Source organism: Kryptolebias marmoratus, linkage group LG14, assembly GCF_001649575.2.
Source record: "Kryptolebias marmoratus isolate JLee-2015 linkage group LG14, ASM164957v2, whole genome shotgun sequence".
NCBI classification, from domain to species: Eukaryota; Metazoa; Chordata; class Actinopteri; order Cyprinodontiformes; family Rivulidae; genus Kryptolebias; species Kryptolebias marmoratus.
In genome coordinates this window covers 12,477,094-12,498,565 of record NC_051443.1, presented here as the reverse complement: position 1 = coordinate 12,498,565, position 21,472 = coordinate 12,477,094, and the positions used below count along the sequence as shown (strand labels likewise).

Sequence of the window (21,472 nt, the reverse complement as noted above, 5' to 3'; positions counted from 1 at the left end):
TTTAATAAATCAGGCAAACCGTCGTGTCATCAATTAACATAATATCAATGGGAGGCAGTTCTGTAGGGTCCTAAAACTATTCTGATCCACCAAAGCGAGTGTGTTTTTATCTGTGGAAAAGCGTAAACAACTCCATGCAGAGACTGTCAGATGCATTGAGATATGCTTTTGTAAGATATTTATTGACATATTTTGCTTTAAGATGCAAAACACTTTGTGAATTGAGCTCATTATACACAAATATATTCCTTTCCAAGAATTTTTACACCGAAAGGAAAGCTTCCATCCATATACAACAGCAGGCACCAAAATAACTATATCATGTAGTTTAGGAACTATGGATTTTTGGACAGTCAATAGGAATCTCTACGTAGAGACTAATAAACACTGATAGTCTTGGTCACACCCATTTTCTAATGGATTCTTGCTTCATACAAGCTCATAGACAGAAAAAAAACATGCAGGAACTTAAGTTTCCTGTTTACATAAATACAGTGGAGGGTACTTTATATTATGTAAATGTGTATAAACACAGAGGATTGATCTGACATCACTTGCAATCAAATCAAAGTATTGCCCTCAGATCATTTCTTAGTAATTGTGATGATTATTTTCTGAAACCAACCAAGTATTTGTCAAGTCTTATTTATCAGATATAGGTTTAAAAACCTGTAGTACCATTGTTTGACCTATAGAGGGGGGTCAATTCTGACGAGGAAACCGGAAGTTGCACAGTAGCTTTGTGAGCGACATTTTAAATAAACACGAAGCTAACCGCTAACAGCTAAGAGAGCTCGCGAAGCTGTGAGCAGACTGCGTCAAAAAACACATTAAAAATTCTTCATTTCGTTAACGAACAGCGTGAATTAAACCAGGTGCTGTTTGTGCAGCGCAAGTCGGAGAGCCTGAAAAATACAAGAGATGTTAAAAAGTCCGACATTGTGATAGGAATCACAAACTAACGCTGTGGTAAGTTCAAACCTAACCGACTCGAGCGCCGTGTGTGTGTGGGCTATCGCCTTTAGCTGGTAGCTGCTGACCCGATCCTGCCTGGTTGCGCTCTCGGGCTGGTTAGATACTGCTGCCATTTATAGAACCTTGCATTGCAGCTGTCCTGCAACCTGATTATCGTTTCTGCGACTTGTGTTCTTATCGCCAAGTTTACGAAAGGGTATGATTGTGACCGACCGAGATTAGCTTCACTACGCAGCAAAAGGTTGTGTTCACCTCAGCTAGCCACAGACACAACTAATTAAAAATTCAGTCAAAAATAAAGTGAATAAATATTTTAGAGTGGCTGAATTTTAGGTAAATATCTACTATTAAGTTCTGGATGTGAAATTACACTATTGTTTCGCAGCAAAACCGAGGAAATTATGGTAAATGTGGACTGACTTTGAAGTCGCAGATGCAAAGGAACAGCTGGTATACTTGGTGTTTTATGTCATAGCAGTTCTGCACCGTACATAGTAGTATGTTAGCTACTTTAGTGTGAGTTTATTGTTAAAGTATTAATTTAATATTCAAATACTATATTTCAAACCTACCTTTTTGTAATTTTTGTTTGATTTGCCTTCCAAGTTTCTCTTCTACTGTTAATAACTTCTAATACCTGCTTCTAATGTGGCAGGAGGAAATTAAAATGTTGGGGTTTTGAAAAATCGATGCTTGTTATCTTACATAAAACAAGAAGTCTACTTCATTATATTTAAAGCATGTCATATTTAATTTATTGGAACACTTGCATGAATGAAACTGCAATTAAGGGTACACAGTTTGGAGTTTTATTCTCGTTTACTGTTTTACGAGTACTTTTAAAACCTTTCCAATACAGATAACCGTATATATCAGCCTCACTTTGTTTCAAGTGAATTTAAACCTGATGTATCAGCTCTAAACTATCTGGCATATTCTAGCACGGTTTAGTAACTTTTCATATTTTCTTTCTTCCAGCAGGTGAGTTCCTGTCCAGGCACATTGGTCCATATTTGCTGGACCTTTGGGCTCTGGGCTTAACTAGCTGGAGGGGGGAAAAATGGCTGATTCAGAGAAGGCAGAAGAATTTCTGGATGCTGAATGTCTCCCAGAGTGCCTTGATGAAGCACAATCAGCCACAGCTTCTGTTCAAGGAGAACAAGATGAGCATCTGAAAACAGAGACCACCACTAGTACCAGTTCACCTCCAAGGGAAAAGGAGGCAGACAGCCCCTTGAATACTGAGGGTGAGCAAAGTCTCCTCTCCATGCCATGCCTGATGAAGGAGCTCCGTCGCGACTCCCCAGAGTCCCAGCATTCATCTGCAGGGAGTGGGAAGCCTGTGTCGCGTCACATTTACGAAAGTGATTCCTCAAATCCCTGCATGCTCTCTCCTTCATCCAGTGGCCACCTGGCTGACTCAGACACACTTTCCTCAGGGGAAGAGGGTGCTAATCCTCCTGTAGGAGAAGATGGAGAGGGCAGTATGGAAACTGCAAATGATCCGGGGCAAATGGCAAAAAGACAAACATCTGCCACTGCTTCTGGGGGGAGGAAGTCTCGGCGGTCACATTCAGAAAGTGAGATGCCCCCGAATGCGATGGCTGCAAAGAAGAACCGCTGCCAGCCGTCCGAAGCACTAGCAGGGCCGGAGAAACAAACCAATGGCAAGCTGGCAAAAGTGAAAGGTCACCGGAGCCAGAAACACAAAGAGCGTATGCGCCTGCTGAGGCAGAAACGAGAGGCAGCAGCACGGAAGAAGTATAACCTGCTGCAGGACAGCAGTACCAGTGACAGTGAGCTCACATGTGACTCCAGCACCAGCTCCTCAGATGATGATGACACTTCTGGAGGAAGCAAGACAATCAAGACCGATATTCCAGGTAACCTTCAATGATCCTGTCGTAGTCTTATTGCACAGTACTACACATGATTAACGGTAATATAGACAATAGAATACACATTGTAATTAAACACAAGCAGCATATAAGAATAAGTGATATTTGGTCAACAGTCTGACACAGTTTAGCATGCTATAAAGTTTAAAACAAACAGAATCTAAATTTCAACTTAACATAAAATTGAGATGTACAAAAATTGTGTGCTCTTACATGAATACAAGGCTTGCTTTGTCTGTGCTCGTTTTACCAACCACTTTCTAGTTTCTTTTTCTTGTTGATTTCTCATTCATCATCTATAGTCATTCCCATTGTCTTTAAACGCATAAGTGTTGTTTAGAGGATCTGTGTGTAGTCACTTGTCAATTTACTTTTCATGTTTTGTCTGAGCTTCGTCTCGTAGTTTGCATTCTGTGGATGTCTAGTTGGTGTCGATCAGTTCATGAAGTGGTAATAACCTTAACATTCAGTGTGATTTCTGCAGTTTTAACACGTTAATCATGGATTTCTTCAACCACTGCTCTACAGTGATATGAGCGAATATCTATATATGTATATATATTTTTAGATACTAGATATATTCCAAATGTCTAGATCACCTAAACGACTGTTAGGAATTTAGTATATCTTTTTTGTCTTTATCAGTCATGCTAGCTTTATTTTCTAGGTTCAAATTGGTGATGCTCTTTATTCTGCTCAAACGAGATTTAATTATTTTTTTTTTTTTTTTTTATTTGCATGGCTCTTAGTAGCATTTTCAAAGAGTTATGCTGCTCTTGTGTCAACCACTTACTGCATACACAACTCTGACTGAAAACGACATTGACTGAGAAGCAGAAATGTCCAACGCTTATCAACACACAAGGAAAACTCTGATCGTAGTGTCTGTCTGTACATTATCACTGGTTGAGAAATATCTTGGTGAGCTGTCAAGTACTTCTCACATATCAGTATTTAATCGTTTAATAGTGCTATTGGAAGAAATGTCTTTGTTTACTTAAGTCTAATCATTTCAGCCAAAGTTTTACTCACAAATATTTTTCTTTTTCATCATATACAGAACCTTAAATATTGTACATAGAGATTTAATTTAAAATGAATTCCTGTTTAACTCGATTATATTAAATTTAGTATGACTAAGTTGTTGCTTTAAGAACCTGGCAGAAGTGTTTTTGGCTGATAAATTATTTTACAAACATGTCTGGATTGGACTGTAGCAGTTAAGTTTTCTTTTATGGATTTGTGTTGAAAGACTCACCCGTTAACATATTTTCCAAACCATAGTCACTGAATCAATCACCCAAAACATCCAGTTTTCTTCTTTTAGGGATCTCTTAGCACATGAAATGTTTTCAACCATTTTTACATCTTGGACACTGTTTTAAGTGCTACAACTGCATGACGTAGTTCATCAGCATGAAAGAGTCGATCTGCACGTAACCAGAAACAAACATTCATTTTCTATTTAATACACAAGTCCACCTCCGAAGCATGAAAGTGCTACTGTATTTTCTTATGGCTTGGCCTCAATGTCTTTAAAGCTGGCTTCAGACGTGCATCGGAGAGTTCCAGAGTGGGAGCCCACATTCATGGGCTGCTGGACACCAGTTCGTGGGACAGGAACGGCATCGGCAGCGTTCTGGAGGAGGCTATGACGCGCTTTGCCGTCATGCAGCGTCAGACCGAGGAGCGCTTCCGCATCTGGATGGAAAAGCTCGCACACCTCGACTCAGACAACGATTCGTCCAAACGCTCAAGCGATGCCCCCGAGGGGCAGCAGGGAGCCCGACTGTCCCCCCCAAGTTCCTTTTTACCATCGTCAGAGTCTGCAGAAACCATGGCTGCCTACATGCTGGCACGAGAGAACAACAGTCTCACCCCCACCCCTATAAACAACAATAACATCATTCCTGAAGTTGTTGCTCAGAATGGGAATTTAGCTGTTCCAGATCCTGGTCTCTTGAATGTTTAGATATCACCTTTGCTTCACGTCTTGCTGTGTCATACAAGACTTGTAGAACTAGCTGATTCTGAAAGCATGGCAATGGAATATTATACATAAATGATGTGAAGATGTGAGTTCCGTAAGCAGATACATTATTACCAGCAGATGGGCCTGAGCTGGTCGTTTGAACTGGACTAAGTTGACCCGAGGCTCCCAAGCTCCTGCTGGCACTGGATCACTGTGAGATTTGACATTCAGACATATTCATCTCATTTGTGACGTGGACACAGAACATATCTCACTACACTGATGAATCAGGGGTCTTATTGTATTAAGTATTGTTTGGCTTGTTCGTTTTTGTTTAATAGCTGTACAAACACACAGATTATGTAATTCATATAAAGTGTGTATTGCAGCACCTATGAAGCGTGATCATTACAGTGCTGGGTAGGTGCTGCTGTGTAATAGCATGTGCCTTGTCTTTCTAAAGTCATGGTATGATAGATAAAGCATTTTCAGTGCTATTTCTGTAGCAATCAAATTTAACCCACCACCTACTCTTCATTTTCTCGACCCATTTGCACTTTGCAAATGCTTCAGGAAAATCTTGTGACGTTTAATTTTGGTGACATAGCTTTACTAACATCAAAACATTTATCATAAACGTACCCATAAAAATAAAGGCAATGTGCTTGCTTTTTGTTAGGTTTTAGGAAATTGTTACAAATTTACATTAGAGTATTTTTTTTTTTTTAATATTGTTGAAACGCTGGCTTTTCTGTTACGTTTGTTCCTCCTGCTGCCTTTTTGCAGCGTGAAGAAGCTATTGAGCGAGAAAAGTTAAAACATAGCTCATTTTTAGACGCCACCGTGCAGATAATGGGCGCCATCAAACGACACGTGGGTTTCTTTTTTTTTGCTATTAGCTGAGTGCCAAGAGCATCAAATCATCCCTGATCTATTTGCCTAGTTTGGTTTTGTTTGCACTGGTTTCACCTGCCAGCTTGGCCTTTTTTTCTCCGCGGGGCACCGCGTGCAGCTCGAACTTCATCTTAAATGTCAAGCAGCAAATTTACACGTCAGTGGCACTGTTGCGTGGAGTATGATGATGTTCTTGCAGACAGGGAAGGGAGGAAGAAAGAACAGATCTGGGTGATAAAGTGGCCTTCTCTGGTTCAGATCCTGTGATCTCTAAAGCCCTTCTTCAAACTGTACTAACTTAATCTGACCATTAATGGAGCTGCTCTCATCGCTGCTAACACTGCAAAACATCAGACACGCATGAAGGAACCCATAACCCATTCATTTCTTTTAGTAACATGGGATGTGAAGCGTTTTTGTGTGTAAATAGCCGTCAGTTCTACAGAACTTAAATCTGATCACATTGTTGCTCCTCTTGTTTGCATGCTCTTATATCAATATGTAGAATGTGCAAGGCCAAAATAATTCTCATCAGCAGCATGTGTGCAAGGTATAACTGTGTTTATGCGGATAAGTGGTGACAAACAGGATGATTTATCTAACTCCCCTTGCCCCATGTTTTTTTTTCTCTTTTAGTCTTCCTTTTCTTGGTGTTTACTTTGTTTGCCATTTGGATTTCAATGGCAACACATGCTCTAAGAGGCGTCAGCCTCTGTAGGTTTGTCAAAAACTGAAGGTACCTTTATAATAACGTTTTTGCCAACACAATAAAGAGAACTTGGTGCAAACAGAACATGCACTGGAAAAAAAGAATCAGGGACAGTCCAATGTTTACCAAAGAGACTATCCTTGTTTACATTTGTCCTTTTCCATTCATTGATACCCAACTTTTACACTGGCAAGTGCTTTGTTTCCCCGGTACCTCTGGTACCTGTGTATTTCAGCCCAATCAGCTGTTGTACTCTCACATCTCTCAGTGTACATGCTGTCCAGACAAAACCCCCTTCAAACACCTACACGTATGTCTGGTTCACAGAGCCTCCGTCTCTCCGAGAGATTCTTTTTACAGGGTAGAGCAAAGATACGCGTTTCTGCTTTTCCACTCTGTTGTATCCAATTACATTCGATTCACTGAACAAGGTTATTTTAGGTGGTTTGTAATAACTGTAATCTAGTGTAGTTTTTATGTGAATGGCTGTTCTTTTAAAACCAATAAACGGAAAGGAAAAAAAATGTATTATGCTGCAGAAGATTTATTAACGAAGTGCAAACCACTCTAATAAGTTACAAGCCCAATTACAAAGAAGTTGTGTAAAATGTCAATTAAAAATGGATTGCTGTGGTTTGTAGATCTTACAAACCCATATTTGATTCACACTGGAACATAGTAAACATATTTGATTCACACTGGAACATAGTAAACATATCAAGTATTGAAACTCAAAAGTTGTACATTTTGTTTAGGAAAAAATAAGGTAATTTTGAATTTGATGGCAGTAACACATCTCAAACCACTTACCACTATGAAGCATCTAATCTTTTTTTTTTTTTTAACATCAGTCTGTAAACATTAGGAACTGAGGAGATCAGCTGCTGGAGGTTTTGGAGGAGAATGTTTTTGAAATGTGTTACAATTTCCTAACATTTTATATTTTTATTATGGTCCAGTGTGAATAAAATATGGATTTATATAATTTGCAAATTATTGCATTCTGTTTTTATTGACTTTTTACACAATCTCCCAACTTTTTCAGAGTTGGGGGTTGTAAAAGCCTGTTCACCATGGCAAAAGTTGCAGTTGTGCATGAGTCAATGCTCTCAAACCAATATTGACAAATGTTTCATTTTACAGGTGATTTTATATATATATATATATATACCTGTGGGGATTGCAGAGTATATTTGGTTATGTATATTCTAGGTGCTGCAAATAACAAACTGATTCAGTCTCTCCTCTGAACAGAGTCCCTCGAATCGCAGGCGTGGTTTAAATAATAAAGTGTTTTCTTTGTTTCCTGCAGACGGGCCTCCAGTAGTGGGTCACTATGATATTTCAGACACTGATTCTAACCAGGAGAGTGTGAGTGTGGCGACAGTTCGGCCTACGGTGATAAGGCATGAGCTAAAAACACACAGAGGCCAGGATATGGCAGCACACTCTGTGTGTGTAAGAGCTCTGAGCTCGACCTCAGGTCAGTTACAAACCCGGTATATATCCTAACTGATCATTTTCTCTCAGTGAAAGCAGATGGGAGGGGGCTTTAAAGGGCATAGGTATCACCCATAGGCAACCTGGGGAAACTGGCTTTTTTTATCTCAGCAAGGTGCCTTTGAAGTACACTTGATCTCACACACTCATGGTTTGCATTTGGTGCTTTTTTTTCCTTACATCAAGAAAACTGAATTGACAAGGTGATGTGAAAAAACATAGCACGGGTATTAAACAATCGTCTACGGTATCAGTTCATTCTATTCCAGTCATTTTTGTTTTCTTCTTCCTATGCAAGTGTCCATTCATGGTGGTTTTGTTTTTGTCTGTGTCAAAGCAGCTGCAGTCTTCATGCGTCAGCGAGGCCTGAGGCTCTCCACTGCTTTGATCCTCCTCCCAATGTGTGACTGTTCCTTTTGTTTATTTCAGGCCGTGTGGAGGCAGAGCTGTCGCACAAGGAGAGCTCTCAGCACAAAGGCCAGATTAATGTTGCTTCCTCTGACAGTGAGGTGGAAATAGTTGGAGTGCAAGAAAAAGCACGGTAAAGACACTCAATAGGATGCTAGTTGTATTTTAGTTTATTTGTTGTTACCTCACGCTTAGAAAAAAAAAAACTTTTTAATTTTTTTTTCCCCTTTTTAAAAAAAAACTAGATGTGCCCATCCATGTGGAGGGGTGATAAAGAGTTTGTCTTCCTGGAAGGAGAACTCAGTGGAGCAGTTAAACAGCACAAATCAGTCTCAGCTCTGGACTGCCGTTTCGCCTCGGCCCAACTGGGTGTCGCCTCCCGAAGTGGTGGACCTCACGCTGGATGAGGACGCCGGACACAAATATCTACTTTAAACGGCGTGTGCACCGAAACCTTGTAGTTTTCCTCCTCCTCTCTGAGTTAAGGCTGAAATCCTCCTTTAGATTTGCAGCCACCTGTAACCTCTCATGGACTCCTCCTGCTCCAGAGCGCTCTTTGTTTTTGAACTCTCTGTCCAACGGTCATGTATCAAAGCCATTCTACTGATGTGATTCCCTATTTTTAGCCTGTCTGCTATGAAATCAGCAGGAATGAAACGGCACAGCACTGTAAGTGCAAGTGGAAATGAACAAGAGTGTTCAACTGTTAATGATAGCAATATTCTCCCTTCGTTTAATACCTCGGTTACACCTCAATAACTGATGTACGTAGTCATCCTTTGTGCTCTTAAGCTGTACAGTGAGAACTTTCTGCTGCTTTACAGCAGGTTGTTGTCCCAACCCGGCTGTTGGCCTGCTTCACTGCAGACTCGAGTGTTTTCAGACCAGATTTTGCATTTTTACCTGCAGTTACAAAAAAAAAAAAAAACTGCAGCTGATGTTTTCCATTGTACAGTAGATCATCAATAGATGACAGAGTTTAATTTTGTTTATTGGGTGATTTTGTTTTCAACACTGGATGTGCATAGAAATCAGTCTGCATTCACGGCTTGCTTTGCACAGTGTCTGAAAAAGGCACGGCTTGTTCTGATACTTTTAGGGAGTGTTTTGACTCAATGGAGCCAGTAAATATTCTAAAATATATTTTTATATATATATAATGCAGAAAGTTAAATGAGGAGATCAAAAACCACCTGCTATGGCCTGGCTCTGTCCAAAGGTAACTAAACCCACTGCAGCTCCTCTAAAGCTCATTAATCGGTTCGGGATTGTAAATCTGTTTTTTTAAACAATGCAAAAAAATCTACTTTTATTGAATAATTGGACTGCTAATTGAACAGGTTTTGATCTGACATATACACAAGAGGGTGGTAGTCTTCTCGTCTGCTGAATAATCTTCACAAGTATGCAAATATACATTTCCTAAACTTAGTTTAATTCTATGTGTAGGTTTTGTTTCTGCTGTTACATCTATGTTTTGTTTTCTTCGAAACAACAGAAAACCACTGCCTGAGCTCCCAACTCTGTGCGAACATGTACACCTTGCACACACTTCAGACACTACGACATTTGGCTCATTTTCACCCCATCCAGACGAGAGCCTGATAGTGTGTTTGGCAAAAGTCACGTCACTTTAGTTTAAAGAGGTATTGACGCCACATTTTTGTCTGGTTATCAGTGAATGTATGACCTTGCAGTGCTGGTTGGTTGGGTGGTTTTGCTCTGTGTTTATCCTGAATGGGTGCAAACTCCTTTAAAACTTCGGGGAACCCTTGTTAATAACAGAAAATGTATCTTCCTTCGAGTACTGCAAAGTAAGACGGCTTGAATGCCTTCAATTGTGCACTATTTTCCTTTTAGAATGGTATAAAGCTTATTTTAAATGACAAAATAGTGCATTTTGCAGTCCCTCATGCGTATATTTTAATATTTGTGAAACAAGCACATATGTGTGTGTGTGTGTGTGTATATGTAAGAGTAGTGTTGAGTTTGTGCTTGTGTGTGGGGGGGGCGCTGTGGTGAGACATTTAGTGTGTGTGTGTGCTGGTTTTACCCTGCTCCTCGGGGCCTTCTTGCTTGTTCCCTGCAGTTTTGACTCAAAATTTACAAACTTTTTTTTAATTTCTTCGGTTAGACATGGGGGAAACGCGTTGCTTTAAGTGATGCTTGAAGATAAAAAATGCATTAACCTCTGCAGGTCACAGAAAGGGAAAGATTTAAAGTAGGAAAAAAATCTAAACCAAAGTCCAAGCAGAATATTTGTTCTCAGTTTTGCATTTCACTGTGAACTCCCTTTGCACATCTAACGAATTAAATTTGAAACTCAGTTGTTTCGTATAAAGTTGTGGCATGAACTATGTTTTCAATATAAGATGCGGTTCGGTCTGTTTTTATGTGGCCAGTTCTCTCTACTGTACGCAGCTGCCTCTGTAATAACTTTCTGCCAGATCAGTTCTGCTTTACAAAATCAACTACTGTTCCATGGGATTACTTTAGCTTGCTGGTAAGACATCACTTTTCTTCTTACTAATGATATCGGTCAAAAAATCTGCGCAGGGATGTTTGATTATTGTTGCACATTGTGTGTTAAATTGCATATTTTAGCCTCTATTCAGAGATTTGTTGTTTTTTTTTTCTCTCTTTTCCTGTAAATCAACCTTCGCTCTTCTTTTGTTTTGATTGTTTTATTGTCAGTATTTTAAACTAACAAAAAAAAATATTTTGTCGCTTCTGCAGGACCCTGACTTCCTTGAACTCAAGTCTGTAGAACAAAAAGAAACTATTTTAAGAGTAAATAAATAGTGTTATTTAATGATTTCTTGTACAGCTGTTTGTTGTATTCCTATTGTGTTGATGGACAGATTTTTTTTGCTAATGCTGCTACTATTGCCTTTGGTGACAGGTGATAAAAATGTCTTCCACATATTAAGATGTGACACTCTAAACATTTACATTCCTACGTTCGGCTGAGAGTGTTCCCCACTATAAGCAGCAAACTCAGCAGGATGTCTCATTGTTTCCTTTTATTCTGTGTTCAGTCTAGACAACTGCAAGGCTGTGAATAATCCTGCTCCCCCCACACGCACATACACACACACACCAACCTGGCCTGCCGGGGTCAGAGGTCGTACCACGACACCTGCCACTAGAGGGACATACGGAGTTCACACGAAGAGGACAATGAGTGGAGCAATGCAGTCGGCAGGGCCCTTTTCCTTCAACCAGAGCCCTTTCGCTGGCTCCTTTCACCCTCAGGCCAGAACATCAGCTGTATGCTAATTTTTACAAGAGCATAGTGGCCTCCCAGTGAATGGCTCCGAGTCAGAGCTAGAAATTGTGTTCCTTCCCTTTGCAGATGGCTGAACGATGGCCCGCTTAAGTCTCACACACACACACATGCGTTCTTCCAGTTTCTTTCTGTGGTTATTTCATCGGACGGTGAGTTATGGTTTGATTGATTGTCAGAATTCTTGTGGAAGAGCTGAGTTTGAGCTGCGGTGATAGTAAGACATTATGAAAGGCTCTTTGTGTTTTGTTTTTTTTTGCTACCCCGGGCTTAAAGCCTTAGTGGGAAGTGAAAATGTGGACATATGGGACGAAGAGTTTTGTGACCCTCTCGGTGTCTCTGCGTCCATCTGTTCCTCCATCCTTCGGGGTTAACGCTTCAGGCAGAGACATTTTCAGGACAGTCCTTTTTGTCCCCTCCCGCTACAGAAAGATGAGCCCAGTTTTTGTTTCATGGTAAAGGAAATATAAGGAAAAGTGTAGAGTTTATTTTTATTGTTTAATGTTTTTTTCCCCTTGTCTGTCTGTGTGTGTTTGTCTATAGCGTTAAAGTTTCTGATGAACCAGTGGATGTATTTTAATGAAACTCTCAGACAGTAATCAACCCGATTCAAGATGGCCGCCACAGCTAATTGGCCTTAGCCAGCACAAAAATGGTTATAACTCAGAAAATTTAACCAATATTAAGGCTTAAATTTGGCACGGTAGGAACTCAGAGTCATTCATACTACATACTTCAAATGCACCCCATAGCACAAGAAATCTGCTTAAAACTTAACCATTAACTGTTGAAGTCAACCCTGTCTGTCTGTTAGCAAAATATCTTATGAAAACCTGGGTGGATTTTAATGAAACTCTCAGAAAGTAATCACTGTATGTATGTCTACAGCTGATTAACTTTTGGAGTCGATTCAATTCAAGATGGCCACCACAGCTAATCGTTCTCAGCCTGTACAAAATTGGCTATAACCTACTGTATTTTACAAGTATTGAGCTCAAATTTGATGTAGTAGTAGCCAAGAGTTATCCTCAACACATACTTCAAAGGGTAACAGATCACATGAGGTATCACAATATTGCATGAGATTAAAATGTTTTTTCTTTAATAATCTGGCATGAACGAAGGCCTTTATTTCTTATATTTTCTTTCTGTAAAGCTGAGTACAGCTGCGCATGAAAGGATGTGACCTGCCCGCGTCACTGACTATAAAGTCTGAGGTTAGAGACCCGTGATTAGGACTGAAGGACCGAGCCGGAAAGGGGCGGGCTGTCCGGAACAGACGCAGTCATCCCGCCCCGGCGCTCATCCCATTGGTGGATCCGGATGCCGAAGCCGGAGGGGTCCTGCTCGGAGGGCCCCGGTGATTGGTGACCCGCCTCCCTGTGTGCAGGCAGCGCAGCCCGTCCGTTTGAATGTGCAGGGGGTGGGGGGGACTGGAGGGGATCATTTCCATGGACCATCTGTCTCTCTGGCTGCGCTCACAACAAAGAAGGACCCAGGATGGTGTTAGTCCATGTCGGATATCTGGTTCTCCCCGTCTTCGGCTCAGTTAGAAACAGAGGTATGACTGCCGCTTTGTCCCGACTCCTAACGAAATTCCTCGACGTCTCTCTCTTTATTTTATTTTTTACCCCTTTCTTTCTCTTTAACATCCGCAGATGCCCGTAAACAAAGCTGACACCTGCTAGTTAGAAAAGACCGAGGCAGCGTAACAACGAGCCGATTAGCCGCGCGGCTAGCTCCGCCGCAGCGTCGACCCGAAGCCGCTGAAACACGTTCACTTGCGCCCAGAAAACCACGAATGCCCATGTAGCCGTAAATGTGTTTATCGGGGTTGTTTCGAGGCCTGTTTGGGGCACCAAATGAATCCAGCTGTCAGGTGGCAGCCTTATCGCTTTTTGTTTTATCCTCGGTGGTTAGCGCCGCGCTGTCTCGGTTTAATATCTGCGTTGTGTTTACGTCCGGTTTGCAGGAAATCTTTTTTTTATTTATTTAGTGCCGTAGCAGTCAGTGACAGTAAATTAATACATTTCACTACAAGTGCACGCAGCCTTGTCGGGATTTAACAGTATCTGCCTAAGCGAGCGAGCGTCTTTATCTTATAAAAATAAATAAATAAAAAATTAAATAAATCGCGCGACAAGATCCATTTGCTCTTTTGTGTTCGCAAAATAGGATTTGTGCACTCGTTTTTTTTCTTCTTTTTTTTTTTTACATCGGTTTCCGCCTGTTACAATAATGGTTTCCAGTCATTTTAGTTATAGTTCAAAAATTGATCCTTTCCCAAACCCATAAATGTAGCTTTCTTGGTGAATATGTGAGCAATTTGAATGTGGTGAATTGGACGTAACAACAAAAAAACCCTACTACCTTCTAATGCAGCAGGCTATCTGTGTTGATTCTGTAATAATAATAGTAATTTGACGTGCATTGCAGTAGCACCAATGATTTCATTGTGCTTTTATTTGTGTTCTTTTTTCCTGTTCCATAGTATCGAAGCTGGCTCTACATTCCGCATTTCTCAGACCTTTGTCCCCCTCCATTGTGTAGCTAACGATCATCTGCTGCTGTCTGCCGTATAGCCTCTGCCTGTTCTCTGCATCTAGCTGTTATTGTGAACCCCTTCTTCCTCATTTCCTCTTTCCATCTGAAGAAGACATTGGCATTAAAAAAAAAAAACAAAAAAAACAAACAAACTGAGTTCCCCCCACTCATACCGTATCCTTCTGTGTAACAGACTAAAGAATAACACTTTCTGTAGAAAACAGTTTGTCTTTATTTAAACTGTCATGTTGCTCTTTAGCGAATAACCCAATATTGTAGACTTTACTACAGGCTGTCATTGTGATTCTTCCCATTCAGTGTGGATAGACTACATTCTGCTGTAAATTTCTGTAAAGTGGATACATTTTGATCCTCCTGGATTCGATTACTGCCAGGCTTGATCGAACTGTATGGTTACTGTCTCCATCCTGTATTTGGATAAAGGTGCATTGTACCAGCTTTTGAATTTGTCACCTTACCAATTGGTCAAAAAAAAAAACATTTGTAGATATGGGGGGAGGGAAATAACCCCTGTTCATACACTAATTCCACATGTGATGGTCCACTGCACCTGTTAAAGTGATGTCCAAACAGCTGGTCATAACCCTATCCATGTGTCAAAGCCTGTGTCCCCGCTAGCCCAATTGATTTCACAATAAACTGGCGAGACACGTTTCTAACTCATCTTGCCATTTGGGGGAGAAAAAAAAAAAAAAATAACTCACTGTCATGCACAACCCCCCCTCCCCTCTCAAGTCTTTCCTCCAGAATGCTATCCATTTTACAGAGATGTGTATATCCTGCACTGCTGTAGAACTCCTTTTTAGAGTCAAAATGTCTTTTTTATTGTTTGGTTGTGGTTTTCTACCTTATGTTTTTTATTTCGTTTGTTTATTTTGTATTAGAACCTAATGCATGGTCATTTTTATACTTTTTTTGTTTTTTTCACATTGAACAGCAGATTCTAATGTAATCTTTGTGTAGAGATGTCCCTGCTGTACTGAAATGTGCTGTAAGCATTACACATCTACTCATTGGATGCTGCTTCTGTTTTGTTAACCCTATACAGAAAGCATGGTCAGGCCTCACTTTTGGTCTTATTTGCATGGTATTATTATTATTATTATTATGGCTATGTAGGATATATATATTACTCCTATTATTACTATTATCACACAGTGCCACTCGTACTAATATTTTCCAATAAAGACTGTAGTTCTCTTCCTAACCTTCAGTGTGCTTTTTGCTGATTTCCATGTGTTCCTCCCTCACCACTGTGCTGTCACTGAGACGGTTCTCCCCCTCTCCCCCCTCACTCTGTATGTGCTATGTGCTCTCATGTTTCAGCTGTCTTTGCAGAGTCCCCTCAAGTTGCTGCTCTGCTTCTTTTGGAATTGGGGAATTTGGGGGGGGGGGGGCAACTAAATTTTATGTCCGTTAAAACAAACAAAGAAGGAAGACGCTGACTCCCGTGCTGTCGTTCACTTTAATCTGTTTCGTATAAAGTGGAGCACCTTCATTGGTGTTAGCATATGAATGAGTTAAGTCCATTTTTTTTAATTGAAGTTAGGAAGAAATTTGCAAAAAGTAAATTGAATAAAAAAAATTATCTGGGAAAAAGACTTCAAGAGAAAAGAATCCACAAATGCATCCAAAATTACTGAAAGGGATGTTCTGATAAATGGTAATCAATATCTTAGTAGCCGTGACATCCGGCACAGCATATGGAGAAAGTGGCGAAAGTCATTGTCCAAGCTAGGCTAATAGCTAGCATAACTATGGCCTGTTTTGTGTATGTGCTTTCTCAAAAAAACAACAAAAAAAACCATACAGGTGTCGAAGAGACGCCTTTTTGTTTAGTTTTTGTCCCTGTTTTCTCAGCCGAACAGTGTCCGTGTTGCTGTGTGCTGAGCATAGGCCTTGTACTCGCCGACCGTGCTGAGGCCACAAACGTATCAGTCCGCCGGGAGTGAGAGTAAATCTTCGACGGACTCGCTGATCAGGCGGACTGATGCGTTCAGCGGAATCGGGCTCGCATGCGGCCTTTGCCCAGCGCACGTAGATTTTCGTATCAACACGGACGTTTGTTCGTTTGAGGAAACGGTGACAAGCTAAAAGATATCTGTCACGAGAAAGTGTATGTTTAATATTAGCTATTGGAATGTTCTTTCAGGCTGTTGTGATGTGTTGTTTTATAAGCCTGATAAACAATTTTTAAAAAAAAAGAAAAGGGGGGGTCCTCATCCTCATCCTCGTTTAGCTATCCATTAGGCTACCCTGGACAGAGGTTTCATCCCTTTTCTCCATACTCTATGCTCTATGACTGATAGCACGGCTGATGAGGTCCTAACTACTTATACTTATTTGACAGAACATCGCTTTAAAAAATCACCTTTAAAGTTCCAGGTAATGACATTGTGTTGAATAAATTGCCTGGAAATATGTTTTAAATTCACCCAGCGTTATTTTAGAGTTCAGATACTGGTCATTCAATGCCTTCAGGTCCTCCTTTGACTATCTGTGAACTTTCATGGAGTCTCATTAATCCGAGGAGCCTTTATTTCAACACAGTGCTGTAGAATTCAAAAATTGAAGGCCTGCCATTGAAACACCAGATGTCTGCTCCTGAGGTTAAGTTTAACCAACTGAGTTAACAAGTTCTGTTTGTTTGCTTAAACTTAATCACATACGAAGGTAAAAGAAATCAAAGCAACAAAAGAAATGAGGTGAATACTATTGTTCACCATAGCAACGAGTAAATAAAGTCCAGATGCCCTATTTTAATCCCAGATGAAGCTAATGAAATATAAATCTGTGCCAAAGAAACATGAATTGGAGGAAACAATCAGCAAATTCCCTTTAAATCAATGACAAGGCCGGTTTAATTAAGGACTAATGATTGTGAAGTCATGGTCTGATCCCATCTGATTAATTTGGAGCCTAAGAAGGACCTTGATTCAAAGTGAATTTGCATTTCTGGGCTTTTGTTTAACATCTCAAAATCTTGCTTGACCAGCTTTAATCAATATATTTCAACTTGTCATTATTTCAGTATAAAAAAAAACATGTCAGAGTTGTTCACAGCTGCCCTAATGTTGGCAAACCAAAGACAATGTAAGGGTTTTGAGCTTTGATTTTTCGAGCACCGAAACTAACTCCTACCATTTGTTCTTCTCGACTCTGATGGAAGACATTAAATGGTGTCAGACAGCTGCTTCTGGATCAGCTGGAGGGAAGGAGCCGGGGAGAAACTTGGTTTGTTGAAGAAAAAACAAACAAACAAACAAAAAAAAAACTCCTTAAGCAGGTTAGTGAGAGAGTCGGTTGCCACGGTAACACCTTCTGGTACAGAAACCCCTGACTTTCTCTCATCTCAGGGTTAATGAATTGTTCATTTAAAACCTCTTTTGTGAAGGACCTTTAAAAAAAAACCAAACATTTATGACCGGATCAATACTTCCACTTAAAGGCACTTGTTGCAAACTATGAAATCAAACCTAAAGAAGGTGATATATCAAACGGTGCAGTTTGAGAGTTTACTCCAGTAGCTTTCTGGATATATTGACGTGCAATCCTGAAATGCAGGTACGCACTCAATGTAAAGAAAGCATCTTTACCTGCATACTTGACTCGACAAATCTAATCAGAAATATGGACCATATAAACCCGGCTCTTTGTTGGACGCCACCATTGTTGACTGTTTCTGTAAGTAAACAAACAGTTTTTCTGTTGTTTCTGTATGTACACCAGCACTTTGACTGTTTCTGTAAGTAAACAAACAGTTTTTCTGTTGTTTCTGTATGTACACCAGCACTTTGACTGTTTCTGTAAGTAAACAAACAGATTTTGCTTACAAATTTTTGATTTGGGACACTTTACCTGTTGATTTGAAAAACAATGTGCATATATATATATATATATTATCGGCTTTTATGACATTGCAATAAGTACCTTTAAGTATCCTTCAAAAAATTCTCCATATCTTTTGGATTTCTGGTTCGTTTTTGGTGACGTTCAGCACATCTTCATAATAACCCTAAAAGTGGGCTTCTAAGGTTATGATGAAGTGGAAGAGCCAGACAGAAGTCTTCCTCGCTGTGCTCTCGTTGGTTTCTACATGCGTTCGGCACCCTCTCACAACGTGAATGCTGCCATAGCTCCACCTCGGATAGAAGGGAGTTTTGTTGATCTGAAGGGAAATCGTGACAACAGTTCATGCATGAAATAAATCCTCTTTGGGTTGAAATGCAGGTCATTTTCTCCGCAATCAAGTGCCAAATGTTTCTTTTGTTTGAAAGGTGTGTGACAAATAGACGAGAGGATCAGCAAAAAGTCTGCAAAAAAGAAAAGTTATTTAACGTTTATTAAACTGAGCAAAACGACTGGAAACGGAGAAACAGACCTTTGTCTTACGTGCCAAAATGAATCTGAGAGCAGTTCTAAAGTTCAGCGATTATCTCATGAACCAAACTGTAAAAATGTTTGAGGCTTTGTTGAGCAGAGAAAGTATTTCCATGTCTGGGAAAGTGCTGAATCGCACCGTTACACTTCAGGATTTGTGTTACAAGCAACAGATCGCTCTCATCAAGCTCGTTTGGTAATTAGCAGCACAGACCTTGACACATTTATAAATAAACGCTTCAATCTCAAACCAGCAGGTTGCCGCTTGCAGTTTGGTAACATGAAAATAAATGCATCCTCTGCGGCGTATTTGGAACAACTAAACCCAATTACTTACATGAAAGGCTAGATAAGACCTTGTTTTATTCACTATTTTAATCACAGAGGAACCTTTGAAGTTTATTCTTTTAGCAATTTATATAAAATTTATGATGTCTGCAAATTACTTTTTTTAAATAATCTTTATGCTAGATGTCTGTTTTTGAGTAAACTATTTTTTAAATGGCTTTGCTGCACACCAAAGGTTTGGGAATGGGCAAGGCAGTGGGAAGTATGGGTGCAACGGGTGCTGCTTCACCCCCTAGTAGATGCCAGAGGACATACATGTCCGAATATATGCTTAAACAATTAATGGAAAACATGAATATAAACATATTTAAGTAGTGCTGTATATTTAAATTCCTGTTTAGATGTCTTTGAGTTTTGTAAACCTCTTATAGTAAGTCTGTGCATAATTTTACAGCTGCTTAAAATCTATAAAAAAGTGGGCAAATTAGCATTAGATCATGATTGTAGTTTTATCGATATTTTCTGTCTGTTTCCTCAGTTATAGATATAGAACATGCAACACAGGCTGTTGCCCGAATGCTGATTTGTATTTTAAATGGACACCCCAGAATGTAAAGCTCTAGAGTTTAAGATTAGCAGCTGCCTAATCTCAAACACTTGGGTCTCACGTTTGTTCAGAAAGCCTGGGTTATTTATGTGCCTGAGATGCAGCAGTGCGTCCTCAGCTCGTTTCTTCTCCAACTACAGCCGCAGACTTTTAAATAACTCAACAGCTGTAAGGCATGTGCTCCTCCGCAGTGGAGCTACTATGTCTTTATTTAACCGGTGCACAACCAGCAGGTCTTGGGAATGGAGCCTTTTCTGCTGCCTGCAGGGTTTCAGCGTCACAGCTCCAGCCTGTGAGCGTGCTGATCAGTGATGTCAGCAGGTGAGGTGATGCTAATGTGCCACACGGCGGATGGGAGAGCGGCGGGCAGCCAGAGGAGAGGATTAGGTTAGGAAGGAGGTGTGATTTCTGAAGCTGCAGTGATGGAGGCTGGAGGAGGTGGGGCTGAGGCAGGGTTTCATGTCAGGCTGCTGCAGTCGCAGGAGGGCGGGGCTCACAGGCTGTCACTCACACTGGGAAACCATGCTGCAGCCATATACAGCGGGGGAGGGGCTGCCTGTACATCAGCCTATGTGATTATGTGTGTGCGATTTAGTGGGATTTTGGTTGGATGGTGTGTCCTCCACCAGTCAGGTATTGTATAATCTGTTCTGCAGAAATGTCTCGACATCAGAGTGGTTAGGGTTGGCTGCTCTGTGTTCCTGTCTGATATTAATGAGCCCAGAGGGAAATGATTTGATATTTACCACCAGGTCACAGGTTTCATACAAAACAGCCGTGCAGCAGCCATTAAACCAATCCAGCCCACTGGTGTGTGCCATTTCTGCTCTACTTCCTCAGCCAAATATTCTCTGTCTGCTCGTGTCTCTCTGGCTTCAGTGGCTTCTCGCGCCCCAAGGCTAAATGCAGTGAAGCAAAACCAGGAAAATATGTCAACAATAATAATAAGAGAGTTGAACATTTTGTCGTAAAAATGTAGGAATTCATTTTTTGAATGAACTGTCTTTGGGTCAAACAAATCGTTAACAATTTCAGTCGCCAACCTCTAGTTGTTATTATGTTCCACACATTGATGTGCTATTGCCACATATATATATATATATATATATATATATATATATATAAACCAAATATCTACTAACACACATGTCATTGGATGTTTTTAGCAGCATTACCCATCTACTGGTAATTTATCACACACATTAACTAATTGGCAAATCCTCCCTCTTGGTCACATTAGGCACACAGTGTCGCTCTGTATTACTGTTCAGCAGATAACACTGCCTGATTGAGTTTGAAATGATTTAAATCACTTCAGTGCACTCCAAAGATACAATATTCAGCACCCTCTCGAGATCAATCCATCCTTCAGATCCTGTGAGTTTGCAAAGCTTGAAAACTCCAAGGAGAAGCTGAAATGGCAAGGGTTTAAAAAAAAAAAAAAAAACTCTACTTCATGTTTCCTCCAGCCCTAATTGCTTTGTTCTGAGAGTAATTTGTATTGATTGGCCTTCACACAATCTCATGACTTTTCCGTCTTTGATATGAAGGGGAAGGTAGAAGCAGAGGCACGTCTCTTTTGGACTGTGCTGTATCTGCTGTGGGGCAGATTCTTAATGAGAAACCTACACTTTAATGTTAGCTCAAACGGCATGCACAGAAATAATGCCCAAATCCATTAGGTCAATGAAACTAGCATTCGTTGAAGAAATGCAATAATCAAAAAATCAATCAATCAAATTTTATTTGTATAGCACATTTCAGCAGCAAGGCATTTCAAGGTGCTTTACATAATTAAAAAACAAAATAAAAACAGCATGTGACAATGAATAAACAGTAAGAAAGAGAAAAACATTGAAGACATCAAAAACCCGCACTCTAACCCTAATTAAGCCATAAGCAGCTCTAAACAGGTGGGTTTTAAGTTGAGATTTAAAGGCACCCAGTGTTTCAGCTGTTTTACAGTTTTCTGGAAGTTTGTTCCAAATTT

At 40.3% G+C, this 21,472-nt stretch overlaps 2 protein-coding genes across 5 annotated transcripts in view; both read left to right on the top strand.

The window, feature by feature from the left end:
* The first annotated feature begins 753 nt into the window (after positions 1–753).
* Positions 754–11,171, top strand: lg14h18orf25 (linkage group 14 C18orf25 homolog). 4 transcript variants are annotated; one of them, XM_017407888.3, is made up of 5 exons: positions 754–969; positions 1,957–2,858; positions 7,761–7,931; positions 8,378–8,489; positions 8,602–11,171. In XM_017407888.3, the coding sequence occupies exons 2-5, from the start codon at positions 2,036–2,038 to the stop codon at positions 8,789–8,791; spliced, it is 1,296 nt and encodes a 431-aa protein (XP_017263377.1). In that variant the 5' UTR covers positions 754–969; positions 1,957–2,035; the 3' UTR covers positions 8,792–11,171. The 4 variants fall into 4 exon arrangements, with proteins under 4 accessions (XP_017263377.1, XP_017263376.1, XP_017263379.1 ...); XM_017407887.3 differs by having other exon boundaries at positions 1,954–2,858; XM_017407890.3 differs by lacking the exon at positions 7,761–7,931 and having other exon boundaries at positions 1,954–2,858.
* Positions 11,172–12,737: 1,566 nt separating this feature from the next.
* Positions 12,738–21,472, top strand: part of rnf165a (ring finger protein 165a) — a 19,461-nt gene continuing 10,726 nt past the window's right edge. The window contains exon 1 of the mRNA XM_017407854.3: positions 12,738–13,203. Coding sequence (XP_017263343.1) covers positions 13,143–13,203 — 61 coding nt within the window. The 5' untranslated portion in view covers positions 12,738–13,142. The remainder of the gene's footprint in view (positions 13,204–21,472) is intronic.